Source organism: Cinclus cinclus, chromosome 4, assembly GCF_963662255.1.
Source record: "Cinclus cinclus chromosome 4, bCinCin1.1, whole genome shotgun sequence".
NCBI classification, from domain to species: domain Eukaryota; kingdom Metazoa; phylum Chordata; class Aves; order Passeriformes; family Cinclidae; genus Cinclus; species Cinclus cinclus.
The window spans coordinates 7,046,037-7,063,627 of NC_085049.1; the positions used below are offsets into that span (position 1 = coordinate 7,046,037).

Genomic DNA, 17,591 nt, shown 5'->3' on the forward strand with positions numbered 1-17,591 from the left:
AAAGCAGCTGCAAACCCTGGCAGTTCACAGCCTGGCACAGAAAGGAGGTCCAGAGCCAGGGCTGGGTGCAGCCCAGTGCTGCTGCCCCAGCCCTGCTGCCTTCAGCCTGCCTCCCAGTCTGGGCAGCTCTGGCATGGGAACCTGTGGGAGCAGGGCTGCGGGGCAGCAAATGGAACAAAACTTTCCATTTAAATTTGCCTTTGTTAATGAGTCACTGCCCACAGCTCCTGCTGCTTTTACTTTCCTGCAGGAATGTGCTTTCAGGGTTTTAACTGTGCTTGAATCAATCACAGGACCACTGAGCAGTCAGGGCTGGAAGTGGTCTCTGCTCCTCCAAACCCTTGCTAAACCAGGTTTGCACAGGATCACGTCTGGCTGAGTTTTGAATATCTCCAGAGAATGTCCACAGCCTCTCTGGGCAGCCCATTCCAGTGCTCTGTTATCCTCAAAGAACTGAAGTTTTTCCTCATTCTCAGATGGAACTTCCTGCTCGCTAGTCCATGCCTGGTGCCCCTTGTCCTGTTGCTGTAAAGAGCCTGTGCCAATGTCATTGTATCATCTGGTGGCCAGTGGTCATGCAAACACTGAAGTGTTAGAAATGTATTCCTTCAGCTGGCTATGTTGAGTAGCGTTGCCCTACATTTATTTGTCAGACACCATTACTGGGTTAAATTAACTGTATATGCCACCTCCAGTTTCTCTGAACAGTTTTACATGTGGGATGTGAACATGCTTTATACGATAGGAAGACACATGTCGAAACACTAATGTTAACTAATTAACTCACACAGAGGGTTTGGCTTTCTGTGCAATGATTAAATCAGCAGCTGCTCTTATCCCAACTGCAGCAGATTTTTAAAATTAATATCGTCTTAAAAGTACATTACTTTTTTAAAATTGGGATTCTTTTGGCATACGTACAAAGCAAGACACCACCATTCTTTAGTATTGTATTTAGCACAACTTACTGCATACTTTGGGGACGAATAAAGACAATTTAGGTGTGAAAGAACTTTAGCAAGTGGCAGACAGAATCCTTAACTTCTGTGGAGAGTTAAGTGCTCTTCTCTGAAGGGTTCAGAAAATGGTTGTCACCTGCAGGATGCATTTGTGGGAAAAGGTGGAAGCAATCCCTATATCCTCTGCATCCTGCTTATTATTCTTGCTCTAGATATTTTGAGAGTTTTGTCATGAGTTCAGCCATGTTCCTGCTGCCTCCATGGGCCACAGCACCAAATTCCATTCAAGACGAAGTGCAACCATTTATCTGTTTTACACAATTTGCAACTGTAGTGAAACACCAAAGCAATTTGCACATATTTTGGTAGACAGAGAATGTGCAGTGTTTTTACCTCCTCCCATCTAGATCTGAATGTCACCAGCTCTGTATTTGTCACCCAGTTTGGAAGCAGCCAAGGAATCTGAAAGCCACAGGCCGAAGTTGTTGGATATTTGCAAGAGAATTGCTCAGCAAATCATATTCCACACTTCCCTGAAAATTCAGACTTGAAGAAGATGCAGCATCTTTACCCCCAGCGATCAGAGGCTTGTACCTCAGCTGCTTAGGGGATGAGCTGTAGACGTTTGGAATCAGCTGAACCTGCAGCAGAACCACTTGGGTAGCTGAGTGTCACAGCTTGGTGCTGGGGTGAGGTGTCTCCTTCCCTGATCTCTGCTTCTCCCCTTGCAGGAGAGTCCTGTGAGGTGAACGCACGCTCTGGCCGCTGTGCTCCGGGGGTGTGCAAGAACGGAGGCACCTGCATCAACCTGCTCATCGGGGGCTTCAAGTGTGAGTGCCCCCCGGGCGAGTACGAGCGGCCCTACTGCGAGATGACCACCAGGAGCTTCCCCCCTCAGTCCTTCATCACCTTCAAGGGGCTGCGGCAGCGCTTCCACTTCACCGTCTCCCTCATGTAAGTGCCGGCGGGGAGGGGCTCTGTGGCTGCTCGGGATTGTTTGTCACGTCCCGATACCCACCGAAGACCTGCTCCTGAAGGTCACTGCGGGGATTTCTGACTGTGACCCCTACGAGCAGGGCATAGCCATGTTGTTTGGAAGCATTTGATTTTCTGCCCTGCTGTGGGTGTTGCTGACTTGCAACCTTCCCTGTTGTAGCACAGGGTGATGGAATGGGGGGGAGGGACACCAGGACCACTCTGCCCACCCATCAGCAGCCTTCAGCCACAGAAGGGGATGTTGGGGTGGATGTTGGGTTTGACACTTCCACTTGCTGGGCCTTTGGCTTCCTGTCCTTCAGCCCAGCTTCAGAACCAATCCATTTGTGCTCCTTGTTTGGGAGCACTCTTCCCATCTGCTGTTTCCCCACCTGTGAGAGGACGTGGGCATGTAAGGCTATGGCTGAATCTCGTCCTTCTCAGGTTCTTGCTTTCCAGTGGTCCCCAGCCTTGGGTTTGGGAAAACCCAAATTGATCCAGCTCCTCACTTAGTTCCTTCTGACCTTCACACCCAGGTCCTGTTTCTGGTCCCATCCCAGCTCCCAGGCACAAGTAGTCTTATCCCTACCCCATGTGCCCCTACATCCCCGTGCTGGGCATTCTTCTTCAGGGCTCTCACTTTTCCCCTTGGGGAGCTCAGGTAGGCAAGAAGGAGCAATGATAGCAGCCACAGTCCTGGGCAAAGGCTCTCCCTCACCTGGGAAAAGCCCCTCTTCTGGAGAGGACTTCCTGGGTCCAGCATAGGGCTTGCTTGGTGTGGAGCCAGAGCTCCAGGTGCACAGATGCCTCTTCTGTGGGGAAGGGCTGGGCTTGCAGCTTTCCCATGGTTTAGCTGGTCAGGATTGACTTTTGGTTTTCCCTCACAGCTGACTGTGAGTAAGCAACAAAAAATGCTTTTATCCTGACCCCAAAGAGCAGAGCTGGGAATTTTTTGATAGGTACAACAGCATCTGCAAGGGTAGACCTATTTATGTATCTGTCCAGAGAAAGTGCTCAGGGAGGTCAGACAGGCTTCAGGCTTACGTCCCCTCCAGCACTCAGCCATGTTACCTGGTGTTTCACATCTGTCAGGAGCCAGGTCACATTTTACAGCATGTTTGTGAGTACTGTCCTTTAGCATAGTTTACTTTCCTACACTAAGATCCCAGAGAAACTCCCCATGTAATGCTTCTGTTAATATAAGTAAGTAATGCCCCATCCTTGTAAATGTTCAAGGCCAGGCTGGATGAGATTTGGAGCAACCTGGTGTAGTGGAAGGTGTGTCCCTGCCCATTTGTTGGGGTTTGGTACTAGATGGTGTTCATGGTCCCTTCCAACCCAAACCATTCTCTCATTTTATGATCTCTACCATTTTATCTTTCATCTCCCTTAATCCCAAAGTCAAAATTTTATGGAATCTTGACATTTTGGTTAAATCAGAAAGCACAGATGCGGTTTGCACACAAGCCAAGGGAAGGGAGAGTTGTGCCTGTGAAGATTGTTTTAGAGCATCAGGTCTAAGTACACATTAAAGCTGAGAGGTAAAAGGCTCTGTTGGATTTGCCAGACCCACAGTGAGAGCAAACAAAGGCGCGGTCTGGGCTGGCTGCCAGTGTGAATTGCCTGCACTACCCTTGACTTGTCCCCTCAGCCATGAGGTGTCATTTTTCAGGCTTTTGGGAAGAGACTTTTGACATTTAGGATACTTCAAGTTAAAATTGCTCAAATGCCCTGTGTAGGGGTTATTGAGAAATGCAAAGTACTGGGCAAAGGTAATCCTTACACCAGGGTTTCTTCACTGTCTTTAGAACAACAATGGCTTATTTGGCCATGAGCTAAGCACTACTTAGTCCACTCAGTGTGACTATAAATTCTAGGCCATTATGAGGTTCATCCCACACTGTTTGGAATGGCAACACATTTAGCTTTTCGTACCTGAAGTTCACTTTTATTTACACTAACTATTTCCTTGGCTTTTATTATCCTTCAGTGGAGGAGGAAAACACTATGTGAGGATCAGCAAGAGTTAGCAGTTTGACAGCTGATGTTGATGATTTGCCATTATGTATTTTGTGATTTCGGAAGATTTGTAAAATCCCAGGATGTCCAGTTTCCCTCAGACTCAAGTGACTCATGACCCACTCCTAGCAAAGAGCGGAATATTTGCATTGTCCAGTCTCATAACTGAAATGTTTTTTAAAGTATTTAGGTTACTGACCATGCATGTCAGTATCTCCTCCAGTATCAGTATCTCCTCAGTATCAGCATCTCTTCCCAATATTGTGTATCTTCCTTCCTTAGTTCCAACACTTAATACACCTTCACTCCAAGAGATGCAGTTAGTGGAGAGGTTTTCTCATTATTTATGCAAAATTCTGTAAGAGATTCTTTTTTTTCCTGTGTCATGAAATGAAACATATCCCTTCTATTAAAAAGCAGTATTTTCTTCCCCCAGCTGGTGAGTGATAACCAGACAAGTGCAAAAGCAGTAGTGCTTTTAACAATGAGTATAATAAAAAAGTTGCTTTTGGCTGGTGGCAAAGAATGGAACTGTAAACAGATAAAGAAATATACAAAATGGCTTAATAATGTAGTAGTTTAATAAATAATGGTTTCATACTTAAAATGGTGGTATACTTAAAAATAAAGTTATAAGAATCTAAGAAAATATATTCAGCGAGAACTAAGCTTCCTGTTATTGCTGCCAGAGTAAATCTTCCTGCCTGCTGAAGAAGCACCACTAGTATTATTCCCTTTTCCTTTGCTTATATATATTCTGGAAAGATGTGATCAAAGTATTTGGATGAAGCAGTTACCCATGAAAAAATAGTCTTGGGAAATGTTTTACAGGAGCTGTATTCCTTTAGATGAAATGTTTGATTAAAACATTTGATGAAAATGAAAACTAAATCCGTGTTTGATAATATTGATATATTTCAATAGTATTGTTGTAATTAATTTAGTTTGCATTTTACTTGTATGATATTATACTATGATAAACAAAACTAAAATAAAGATATATATTAAAACTAATTAAAAGTAATCAAAACATTAATTAATATTTTGATGGACTATAATGCATATTCTTTGGGGTTTGAGTTTTACAGGAAATATCAAATTTGTGGCTTCTGTTTTTTGAACCAGAACATTTCATTATACTTCAAAAACATTTAAAAATAAATGAATAAAATTTCCCATTTCCACGTAGCTCAGATTCTGAAAGGTCTCTACTCTGTGTGATCCACAATATATGCATGTCTGAAAAAGAACTTCTGGTCAAAAATATTCTTTGTCTTTGAAACATTTTCTTACAAATACCAACCCTGGTAATTTAAAATACTGCTTCATTCCCATTCTCTGAAGTGCAGCTTTTGTTGCATCACATGATAATCTTGCTATTAAACATGATGTGACAGGCACAAGATTCACTTCTTGTGTCCATGGAAGACAGTTTTCATTAGCTGTGCTCAGTATTTCATTCATTTGTAGGAAAAGTGGGTTAATTTAAATCAGGCATATTTCCTGAAGTTCAAGATACAAAATCATACTAAATTGCCTTTGGGAAACACAAGAAATTCCCATGGTTTCTCTCTTTTTCTCTCTTTATCTAATATTAATCTTTGTAAAAATGTTTATGTGAAGTGTAGGTTTTTTTTGTATTTCTGAGTAGATGAAAGCTGTGTGCAACTCCCCAGAGATAAGAGAATTCAATTAAAAATTATAAAATACAACAAGCAGAAATTTGAAAAAAATGTTTTGTGCTGACAAAGAAAAAAAAAAGAAAACCACAAGGCTTTTATAAAAGAGGGGTTGCCCCTTTTTCTGCAAGAAAGATACATCCCATATTAGTAGCACAAGAAAAGTAAAACCCAAATGCACCCGTTGGTGCTGATCCAGTGAAATCATTTAAGTGTTTATTTTCCTTCTTCCAACTGACTGACCTGTTGATTGACTAACTCTGATTTTCTACATGGTGTTATTAAAGTAACTCTTATCTTTCTTTCCCCTTACCTCCCCATCGGGGTTTTTTTAATCAGTTGGTGACTATCCTAGGACTCTGTAACATTTAGACAGCAAGCACACAGCAAAGATCCCCCCTTTGATGTGAAAATGCATTGTAGCTGTCAGACTGCAGAGTGTAGTGAGTGCTACTGTTTGGTGAGTGTCAGATACTGCTGCTGCATCTTGTGTCTGCCTAATTTTAGCCCTCGTGAGGGTCAGCAGATCTCTGCAGAGTAGATTTCTGTAATTTCCATCTGCTTGCCTTGTTGATTGTGAAAGAGTAGATTTATCCTGTGGCTGGCTCCTCAGTTTTACAATTTTCTGTCTGAAGATTGGTTCAAAGGCTTGTTTATCTGCTAAACACAATGCTGTCTTTCTTCTGGGTGACTTGAGCATCAGTCTTTAGTCCATGAGCTGTTAAGCACAAACTAACTCCACATCTCTGTTCCAGGTTTGCAACCAGGGAGAGGAATGCTCTCCTCCTCTACAATGGGCGTTTCAACGAGAAGCACGACTTCATTGCCTTGGAGATCATTGAGGAGCAGATCCAGCTCACCTTCTCTGCAGGTGAGGTTTCACTTGAGTCAGGAAAGACAGGAGATCCTCTCAAGCCATTTTGGAATGCACTTCAGTGATTTTATATGGCTATTTGCTGCCTCATTAATTTACTGGCTGACATTGCACAGTAAACAACTGATGCTGGGTGTACTCCAGATTGTAGTGGTTTGTGGTGATTACACTCACTGTCGTAGGCAGGAGCTTGTCAGCATATCAGTAATAAAAGCCAGAGTTTATGACTGCTATAAAAGATTGGCACTAGCCTGAATGTTGGCCTCCAAGCCAATGTTTGCTTAAATGACACTTCATTTTATCGTACTGTGATAAATGTCATGTGTTTATGCATTTTTACACTACACCATCAGAGGAGCATAGGTGCATAAACGTTACCTAAAAAATCTATGCAAGCCAAAGGAAAAGCTAGCAGAAATGAAAACTGCCTGCCATTCATTAGGGATTGGGGAGGAGCAATGCTGTCTCTAGAATGCATTTCTGTACTGGAGAAGAGCCTCCTCTCAGAAGAAGCCATGGACAACAAGGAATTTAGGAGAACTTTGAGCTCATTGCTACAGTGGGCAGGAAACAGCAAGTGGCAGCTTTGGCATTTGCTTGCTTTCTGCATTAGGACTAAGCCAGTGTCTTCTTGTGCTTGTAGGAGAAGAGAGCAGGGAAGGCTGACAAGCAAAGTTCAGGCAGGACATTGCCCAGAAGCAAATCTGTGCTTTTGGTACAAGGCTTTGGTGACTTTATGAAATCTCAGTGGTGTAGACAAACTCTAGTATTTTTAGGTGTTTAAGGTACTTTTCTATTGAGACTAAAACAAATATCTGGAAAGGGCTGTTGTCCTGTAAGTCAAGTGGAGTTATGTGTAGGTCAAGTGAGATGTTTGTGCCTCTGTATTGGGCAGCATAACTCGGGAAATAATCCTGCTATTTCCTATTATCTGTGTTCAGGATAGACACAAGGGCTGATGTGAACTCCTGTTTCATTTTTGTGGGAAGTGAGACATTGCAAGCAGTAAAGCCAAAGAAGCAGAAGCACAGCCACACTGGTGTTGCACACTCATCACCAGGGATGGCTGCTGCCCTCAGACCCCATGGTAAATCCTGTGTGACCCCATTGATTTACCAGTGATGCTTAAATGCATTTGTGGGCTCTTTGGGTTGAAGATATCCAGTTACTTTTCCCCTTTATTACCTCAAAGTTGTCCAAATTAGATTTTAAGGCAGGTTTATAAATGGATTAGTGTAAGGAAATAACATGCTGCAGAGAGATGTGCTTTCTTCTGTAGCTCTGCTTCACCTGTCTAAACTTGAATCAAATTGCTTGGAAGGTACCCTGAGGATGAATGGGAAAAAATAAATTCTGCTTGCACTTATATGCATTTAAATGGGAAGGAACTCCTTTAAGATATACTAAACTAAATTTAGATTTGCACTACTGCACCTGAGAGCAGGTCTGGTCCTGCATATTACAAATGGTATTTTCTTTGGAAGGAGAATGGTTTATGTTTTATAGTTTTAAGTGGCTTTTAACGAACAGTACAGGTTTTGGACACCTGATCTCACTGTGTTACATGTCGCAACAACTTTTTCACAGAAAGCAGAGCAAAAGGATTGCAGAACAGTGATCTTCCTTTTGCAGACACTTGATAGCTGAATAAAAAGCCCAATTATTTGTATAGATTTTATCACTAAATGATGCAAACCATCACAGCAGGATGTTATATAAGCTAAGCTGAAATATGTATTGTTTAAATAAATGGGATGGGAGTTAAAGGACAGTAGGGGACATGAGAATGATACTTGAGTTAGGTATTTGTTGCAAGTAGAGAGTTGAAAGTACATTTTAAGTTCAACAATACTATGAGCTTTGTTAGCTTACAGGGGGAGTTACTTTTCCTGTGGTTTATTATGTAGAATTTTCCAACTGTTAAAAAATAAAAAAGAAAAAGGAAAGAAAAAACAGAAGAGCAATCCCTTCTCCGTGCCAGGCCTATTATGTACTTCAAATGTAAATGTTTATTTTGCTGCTACCTTGAAACAGATATGCTTGGTTACTGTGCTGGGTCTGCTGACTCAGTCCTGGCTTAAAAGCTTCAGCTTCCAGTTGCAGTGGCAAAGTCTTGCTTTCAAATTTGAACACTGAAAGGCTGCCAATAATTTCATTAATCACTGGTAAAAGTTTGCTGAGCCCAATGTTACCATGGGTTTTATACTAGAGTACTTTTGGATTTTGCTTTCTCAGCTCTAACAGGGAGTAGCTTCCCTTCCCTGGCAAAATATCCCATCACAATACTTATCATACTAAAAAAACCTCAGAGGGTGCTTTTGGCAAAAATTCAGAAAAATTCATGTATATTTCTCCCTCAGCTGATCATTTCAGCAATAGCTGTATCTATCCAATGCATCTGCTACCACGCTTTGCAGAAGCATGATAAAAAACAACATAATTCACCCAAATGTGCCAGAAGCTGGTTTTTTGTGCAGCACAGCAACTCCGTGAAACTGGGGATATTTATTATCATGCAGGACAAACCCAAGCTGCTCCCTGATGACACAAGGTGGCTGCATCCTGTGTCCAGTGAGAGTCTCTCTGTGTTTCTTGCTGTGATGGTGACTTATTTTACCCTTCTGCCTGTTTTTGCAGGGGAGACAGCCACTACAGTGGCACCATTCATTGCAGGAGGGGTCAGCGATGGGCAGTGGCACTCAGTTCAGGTGCAGTACTACAATAAGGTAAGACTAATTGTGTTGGTGATAACCCCACTATTGATACAGCAATAGAGGTGTGGGTCATCTAGCTCTGACCTGGCATATGCAGGTGACCTGAGTTTTATATGTTTAACCAGGCACATTGGTACAGCTCTGCACAAAGGTTACTGGTCTTGCTTACCTTGCCTGGCACAAAAATTCTCTCATAGGAATTTTGAGTTTTGATCCAGGAAGGCAAAACTAGATGTAGTATATGTTTTTCAGAAGTACTCCTAGGGAAACCTTCAGGTACTTGGAACTATTTTAATTTTCAGTTTCTGGGGTCCCTGTCCCTCAGCTGCCCCCTTGGTCACTGCCACTTGGTCACAGGGTCAGTCTGACTCAACAAAAAGGATTGCAGGCTCTATGTGCAGAGCAGCCATTCATGATGAACCAGAAAGCAGGCTTTTAGAGTGTACAGTGTTACTATTTACAGATAGATGTCAGAGATCTGCTATAAACCATAACAAAAATTAAAAAAGAGTTCATTTAGTGACTAAGAAGCGTTGCTTTTAAGTCTGACATGATAGCATTTTGGGGGATCACATAAGGAAATAGAGAAGCATGGTTGGCTGTTAAAAAGGAAACAGGATACTGGTGTAGGAAGCTGAATGGAAGATGAAGGATTAATGTGATCAGCAAGTTCTTTATTTCCCAGTGCTACATCCTTTCATCACAGTTTGTGTGGCAGTTTGAATGGGAAGATTAAAATTTTATTTTGATTCCTAGATAGGATCTCCTAGCCTAAGGATATTTTATCGAGGTAATTAAAAGATTTCTATTAGTATTTTATATTTTTTAAAAAAATTTAAAACTTAATTAAGTTTTGTGCTTAATACATGTAATATACTCTCTGCTATTTGGAGCCCAGAGAAGCAGAACAAAACTTGGTGTGTTGCCATGCATGCATCTGTGGACACTGTGAAGCTCTTCATCTGTTTCCATGTGCACATATTTCTTAGAGGATTACTCTGGCAGAGTGAACAGCACTTGCTGAGGCAGGGGAGGGACACCCCAGCTTTCAGGCTCCTGGGCACAGCTGCAGGGAGAGCCACTGGACCAGCTCCCTGAAGTGCCAGTGAGCAGATAAGGGGCCCAAGCAGCAGAGGAATGCTCTTTAAAAGGCAAAGAGATGTGACACAGATGTTAAAAATAAACCCCTGCCTCATTTTCAGGGCTTGCTGTTGTTCAAGCAGTCTGGTAGGTGAGCCATGTTAGCAGCTGGTGTTTTCTCATTGTTGACACGTGGGTCCTGTCATCATTTTCTTCTTCTGCCCCAGTTTTATGAAGTGAAATGAGCCAGTCTCCACTGAACAGGACAAAATTCAGGGCAGAGAGGGAGAGCAGAGGGAAACACCAGGAAACACTGCTGACTTCACTGCCTTTGCCACTTTCATGACATGAAAGTGATGAAAAGCAGGGTCACTGTGTGGAGAGCAGCACTGTGCCCTTTGCTGTCCCTGTGAGAAACTGAGGTCATCACCTTCCCCTTAGCAGCATTTATTGCAGGATGGTTAAATTTGGCCTGGAGGGGGGAGCTCACAATATTGAGTAAATGGCATACATAGGACTTGCTCACCAGTATATATTCAGTGTGATCTCAGAACTTCTTGCCAGCACATTTGAGAATTACACATGTTGTACCAGCTCTCCAGCAGCAGAAGATGGAGTGGGTGCTGCAGGGCAGTGACAGCTGGAGGCAGCTCTGCAACCCTGTCCTCCAGGCTGCCCCCACACCCTGCCCCAGGGCTGAGCCTTCACCTCGACTGGTATTTGTTTGTACAGCAGTTTCTTGGCTACTTCATGTTTTAACAAAGCTGGAAGTAAAGTTGCAGTGAGGAGGTTGAAAAGACAGGGATAATTTAGGGATTTGAGTTGTGCCAAGATAAATGGGATGCTGTGTCTAAACTTGATGTGGTTGAGATGTTTGAATAACAGAGTACCAAAACTCAAGACTTTGCTTAAATTATGCAGATATTAGTTTGCAGATACTGCATCCTTCCACTCTCCAAAATCTTACTGCAGTGTCAGTTCATTATCCCAAGCCTATATGGCCCCATTGTTCTGCTCAGGTACTGCACAACCTTTCTGAGCACACAGAGCTCCCCGAGCTGTCTCCCTCCTCCCTGTCTCCAGCTCATGTTTGATCCTCACCTTCAGGCCCTTCTGGACTCTCCTCTCTCCTCTCTCTTGTCTGCCTCTGACTTTTCCTGGCAGCAAGGACACAGGGGCTACCTCCACCAGCATCCCTTTGGTGTTCCTCACCCCTTTTTCCATTCTGCTGTTTGCCTGGGGCACTTCTGGTCTTTGCTCCTTTTTAGACATCTCTTGCTAATGTTGTCCATGGGAAATGCACAATCATCACAGATAACCATAGAGATCTGATTCATTGGTTTTGCATTAAAACCTTCAGCAGCAGTTATTTTCTTAATAGACATATCCTGGTGATGTGCAAAGTCACCCTGTACAAAGTCAGTTTGCTAATAACCACAATGAAACAAGAAGCAAGTGTAGAATTGACTCCTGTAAAGTATTTTCTGTACTTAGCTCAGAAGTGATGTGCTTGGTAATACCTTTAGTGTTGTTGAAAAATGATGGTTTAGAATTAACTGCATATCATGAAGTTCCCCTGCCACTTGGGGCCAAACACTGGAGCCTCATCAGTAAAAGATAAATCCAGAGCTGGCTTTGCTCCACTGTGTTTGCAGAAAGGCATCAACCAGTTTGCTCTCAGTTCAAGTATGTGATGCTTTCTTACCAATACTATGTGCCAGCACTGTAAAACATTGCAGTAAGGAAACAGATTGTATCAGAGGAATGGAAGCAATGTAATTTTATTTGCTGTGTAGTGATGAAAATGGATGCTCCCTACCTTGGAGGAAACCAGCTGACACACTTGGTTTCAGTAGAAGTGCCTGAGGGAAGCACATGGAACTGGTACTAAGTGTTGGCTCTGTATTGAATTTCTGGAAGGGAAGAACACCAAGAGGGAGGAATTAGAAGTTATAAGACAGCAGAACTAGGAGTGAACTAGGAGTGTTTTACAACCATTATCTAGTTTCAGTTATATATTAGAAGTTTTTTGGCTTCCCGGTAGCAAAGTATCAGTTTACCTGTTACTTGCCATTAGAGATGTTTGCTGACAGTGGGGAAAGACAGGGAGGGAGGCCACTCACTGACTCTGACAGCTCAAACACATTATTTAGTGGGATCCTGATCTTGCAGCCATTAAAATCAATGGGAGTTATTGAATTAAAGGTAACCTGTGGGTGACCTGCTTTCTCAAGAGGTATCTATATTGATAAGAAATTTAGGAGAAATGGAATTTTAAAAATTATTTTGGAATGAAAGGTAGAAGGAGGGGGAAGATTTCAGCCTGGTAAATAAAACTGATTTAAAAATAGTAGGAACAGCCTGCTTCTTGTCCACAGGATAGCTGGTGCAAGGGGCAACAGCAATGACAGCTGCCCTATTTGCCTTTCCAGGTGATAAGAATATAGTCAGCCTTTGATGGAGTTTGGTCCTCATCCTTTGGCTCTCCTGAGCCTGCCAGCATGAGTGACAGTGACCAGGTTTAGCCATGCTTATACTTGTTTGGAATGGGAGCAAACCATTTTTGATGGTAATGATGCTCAATAGCAATGACATCACATGAACTGTCTGGCATTCATTGCACATACAGGATCATGTATGACTGCAGGTAGTATTTGGAACAGCAGATTTTACTGAACTCAGCAGTGAGTTCTGTTTTTAATTAAGTGCAAAGTTCAAGCCACTCTCCCAAACTTCTGATAGAAACACAGTTTTCTTCAGAATTTGAGATATACCATCAAACTTACGTTAATGTTTTACCTGACTCATTGCCTCAGGGTAGAATTCATCATTTGGCACAACACAAAAATATTTTGAGTATGGACATGTTCCTTTAATTATAGAGGGCATGTACCTGTATATTTGTATTTATATGCACTGTGTATTATGTGTTACTTATACATATATGACATCCAAGTTGCTTAAGGATGTTATGCTCTGTAGGCAGAAGGGCCTTCTGCATCCCTTTAAGGGAGCACAGGATAATTTTACCTCAGTGACAGAAAACCTGAGAAAAGCATATAGAAACAAACTATCAGTGAGTGTCTGATGTGCAATGCAGTAATTCTGGGCAATAGAATGAACAAAGCCCTGACTGACTCACTGAATGACTCACAAAAGTAACAATTTCTTGGTGCTATTAGGCAGTGTCTGTGATAAGATCCACTTCCATGGTCAGGAGGTGTAAAATGATGGGTGCCTAGGAGAATATCTCCACTCTACTGGTCTCTTGAACCTACAGTCTCCTAGGATGAGCTATTCAGGACAAATATTACTCTTTTTCCATAACTGGGATGAGGTTTCTTCTCATATCTGATAATCAATAGTAAGCTGCTGTCCTCCTTGAATGTCTTTGACTGTGACATGCCATGGTTTTTGTTTCAGCTACTTGGCTGTCCTGGGAGTAGCCCACCCCTTCAGAGTGATTGCAGTTAGTAGGGACCTGCTGATTCTCATCCCTGTGTGCTTCCCACCCTGCAGAACCCAGACCTGCACTTAGCCTCAAGACAACTGTTGGAGAAAACAGGCAAATTCTTCAGTTAGAGATAAACTTGAAAGAAGTGAGGGCTGCTTAGGGTTGATCTTTGGTGTGTTGTGAATTCAAAGAACGGGAGGTACATTGCTCTCAATTAGACTCACATATGAATTAAAAATTTTCCTGCCTGTGGTAAGTGATGGTTTCTCTTGAGTTAAATGGTCTCCATCTGGGGCAAGCTGCAGCTTGAATATCACCAAAGACTGAGTTAATACTGTAGAGATTTAGCTCTCAGCTCACTCATGCACTAGAATTTGCCAGTACCTTCCCATCTCAGGGAGGTTTTATCCCTCTTCCACTGGCTGAAAGCTGTTTACAGGTGCCAGAACAGCCTGTGTTTCAGTGCCAAGTCCCACACTGTATTTTATTTTCCATACCTGGGCTGGGTACTGCAGCTCACTCCTTGTGCTTGCTGAGCAGGTGGGCAGGAAGGCAGCAGCTCTCTCCCTCACCTGAGGGTTCCTTGGCCAAAGCTGATCCTGAAGGGTTATTTTACCATGCCTGTACAGCTGTGCTGTAGCAGCAGCGGAGCGTATTTTTTGAAGCCTGCATCCACAAATCCTCAATGTGGATCACAGACTAGTTGTTGATGCCAGGAGTAGCCTCTAGGCAAAACCCACCACCTCCATATCTGGGGCACCTCAGTGAGCCCCATTTGTTCATGCCATCTGAGTCATGGCTTCCCAGCTCTGTTGAACTTGTGAGAGCTTGTGTGCCTTCCTGTGATCCAGATGAATCTGTGGGCAGCTGAGGGTCTTGAGGATGGTGTGAATTTGGGACTGCTGCCAGCTCAGGTAGACTTGGGATGAAGCTGTTCACAACAGAGAAACAGATCCTATCTGCACTTGCTTGAGACTTACGATAAAGTGAAAGGAAGGGCAGGGTCATGGAGGAAAAGTCAGGAAGAAAAAAAGCAATCCCAGGCCAGGTCAGGGTTTCATACAATGCTGTTACTGTAGCTAGTCAGGCAGTGTGGTGGTCAGAAAGAGGAATTAAGTTCTGTGAATATAGGTGTCCAAAGGGGCATGAATGAAGAGCGTACCTGAAGATAGTATCTGTCAATGCTCTTAATGTTAAAACAAAAATCTCTGACCTTCATCACTACCTTTGTTTTACTAGAGCCTCTGTTTTGATTCTGGGAGCTTGTGTCACACAGCTGCCTAACAGTGGCCAAAGGCAGAGCACTGCTGAACACCTTGAGGATGTGTACACAAAAATTTCCTTTTCTTTTAAAAACTCAGGTCCACCCCGTTCTCCTGTTCTCCCACCCAGGAGCCACCTGAGACCAGGTGTAATGCAGCCACCCTTCACCAAAGGGGGATGACACATTCATATCCCAGAAATTAAGATCTGCAGGTCTGTGCGTTGTTTTAGTTGTGGGCAACTGAAGCTTGGTGGCAGTTTGCAATCCCCTGCCATGAGCAGGCAGGATGTGCCTTTCAATCCACCAATATAAGCAAGTGGCACAGGCAGTCGCAGGCAGAGGGAGTGGTGCAGGTTTGTGTTGGAGAGGTTAATGTAGCAATTTGTTTTGAATAGGGTGGGATGAGTGCAGCAACCTCTGAGGGTCTGCTGCAGAGACAGCAGCCTTTGGCACACACGCCCCTGCACGAGGTGCCTTTGGAGCTGGTAAATAGGTTGTCTCGTTTCCTTCTGTCAACACAGACCTTCTCTGATGATGGCAAATTTGCCTGTTATGGGAATATATTCCATATCCAGGACTGACAATTGATTTTGCCACTTTGCCTTGGAAAAAAAAAAAAAAGGCGAGTGCCTTTCACTACAACAGTGTAGTGAAACTCAGAATGTGACAGTTGTGCCAGAAGACAGTGATGGCACTAATTACTGCTTTCTTTCCTGCAAAGGGAACCAATCCTTGTTAGAAGTTCTGGGTTCTCAGCACTCTGTTGCCCCAGGGCCAGCAGGCAGCATCATGCAGTAGCTCAGCACAGGCTTCCCTGTGCCACCCCACTCCCACCTCGTGGGAGTATTCCAGCACAAACACCTTGTTTGCTCAGCTCTTGGTCTCCCTGCTGAGCCTGCCAAGGAGGCTGCCAGCACTGTGGGTGATTTATGAGGCAGGCACATGCCTGCAGCTGAATAGGGACTGCCAGCTCCTTGGAGAAAAGCCACATAGCTGCCAGCAGCTAGGCATAACTTTAGTCATTGGACCCTGGGTGAAAGACACTGCCCTCACAGTATCCAGGACACCACCCAATATCGTTTACTTCTTAATCTGAATGGTCAGGAAAAGTAGTTGGCAATTAAATTCTTAGGTAGGTATTTGGTATTACCCCTTGTGCTGGGGACCAACTCTCACACCAGAGCAGCATTGCCCAGCTGAGTGCTGAGTTTTGAAACTTGGTTGGAAAAGATAGACCAAACAGAAGTCAAATAACTGGAAAAATAATTAGCAATAACATTTGGGTATGACTTATGCAAATGTCTATCACTGGTGACGTCTGAGCAGATGTTATTGTGATCTGAGGGAGAATTTTTGAAGTTAATCCTCGTGGTGGCTTCCAGACTAATTTGTTAAGGGATTGAAGGAGATTTTCTAAATAAATAATGCAGTTGTTGAAGATTATGGTAATGCCACTGTTGATCAGATGTGGGCACTGCCAGAGTCTGGATTTTGCTGTCTTAGATTGGCTTGCTGTGTTTACAGCATTTGTGATTGACACAGACCTGCTCTAGCATTGCTTGGCATTGTCTGATACAGAAAAATGCAGAACAGTAATTGCCGTGTCAAGCAAACCATGGAGGTGGGGAGGTGCTGGAAATACTGAAAATGTTATTCACTTAGGAGCAACCTACTTCTCTGGGCATATTTTTTTCAGAAAGAAATAGAATTTTGTGGCACTTCAATATATAATATTTCTAAGAAATGATGATATATCTTTTAAAGGCTCTCTAAAGTGTGCAAGGCAGAAAATGTGTTACAATGTAGTGCTTCCTCTTAAAAGAAGCCACATATTCTTACTTAAGATTTAACCCTATTTCTTCCAATTTTATAATTTCCTTATCACCCATCTCACTGTGAACTGATTAACAGCAGAATGTACAGCAGGGTCCAGAGGTCAGTGGTGGTATGGCAAGGAGGAGGTGGTGGATGGTGCTAACTTCCAGCAGAGCGTGGATGGTGCACCTCCCCAGATCATCCATTTGTGCTGGATGCCTTTCCTTCTATGGCATTTTCATGGGATCAAAAGTTCTGCCATGGCTTATGCACAGGGAAGCTTGCAGGACACCAAAACCACAGGGAGCATAACCACAGTCAATTCATTTGCTCAAGTTTTCGAGGACTTAGCTGTACTTACCCATGTAACTGGGGGGCCTGTTCTTCACAGAAAAAGTTACCAGGCTTTCTTCAGCCTTACAAGTAGAAAAAACATTTCAAGTATAAAAGTCACTTTCTTTTCTAGTCACAACCAAAATTTTTAAGCAGCATCCTGAGAGACATCTGTGTTTAATTTACTTCTCAGCTCAAGAGGGTAAGGAAATTTGACTGGAATACCAAGGTGGTTAGCCAGAAGCAGGTTCTGACAGTTTTTTCATAACTTTCTTACAAGAGCAGAAGTTGCTGTATCAGCAGATTGTTGTGCTTTTTGGTGGGTAGGCTTGTATACTGGTGAAAGATGTGGTAGGTAGTGCTGGAGGCTCATGCACAATCTGAGAGTATGCGGAATTTGTAGCTATTCATTTGTATTATTTGTC

At 43.1% G+C, this 17,591-nt stretch overlaps 1 protein-coding gene across 1 annotated transcript in view; it reads left to right on the forward strand.

Moving 5' to 3' along the window:
• The window catches only part of CELSR1 (cadherin EGF LAG seven-pass G-type receptor 1), a 160,784-nt gene that overhangs the window by 87,224 nt on the left and 55,969 nt on the right, over nt 1-17,591 (forward strand). Inside the window, exons 3-5 of the mRNA XM_062490779.1 lie at nt 1,691-1,913; nt 6,388-6,503; nt 9,144-9,232. Coding sequence (XP_062346763.1) covers nt 1,691-1,913; nt 6,388-6,503; nt 9,144-9,232 — 428 coding nt within the window. The remainder of the gene's footprint in view (nt 1-1,690; nt 1,914-6,387; nt 6,504-9,143; nt 9,233-17,591) is intronic.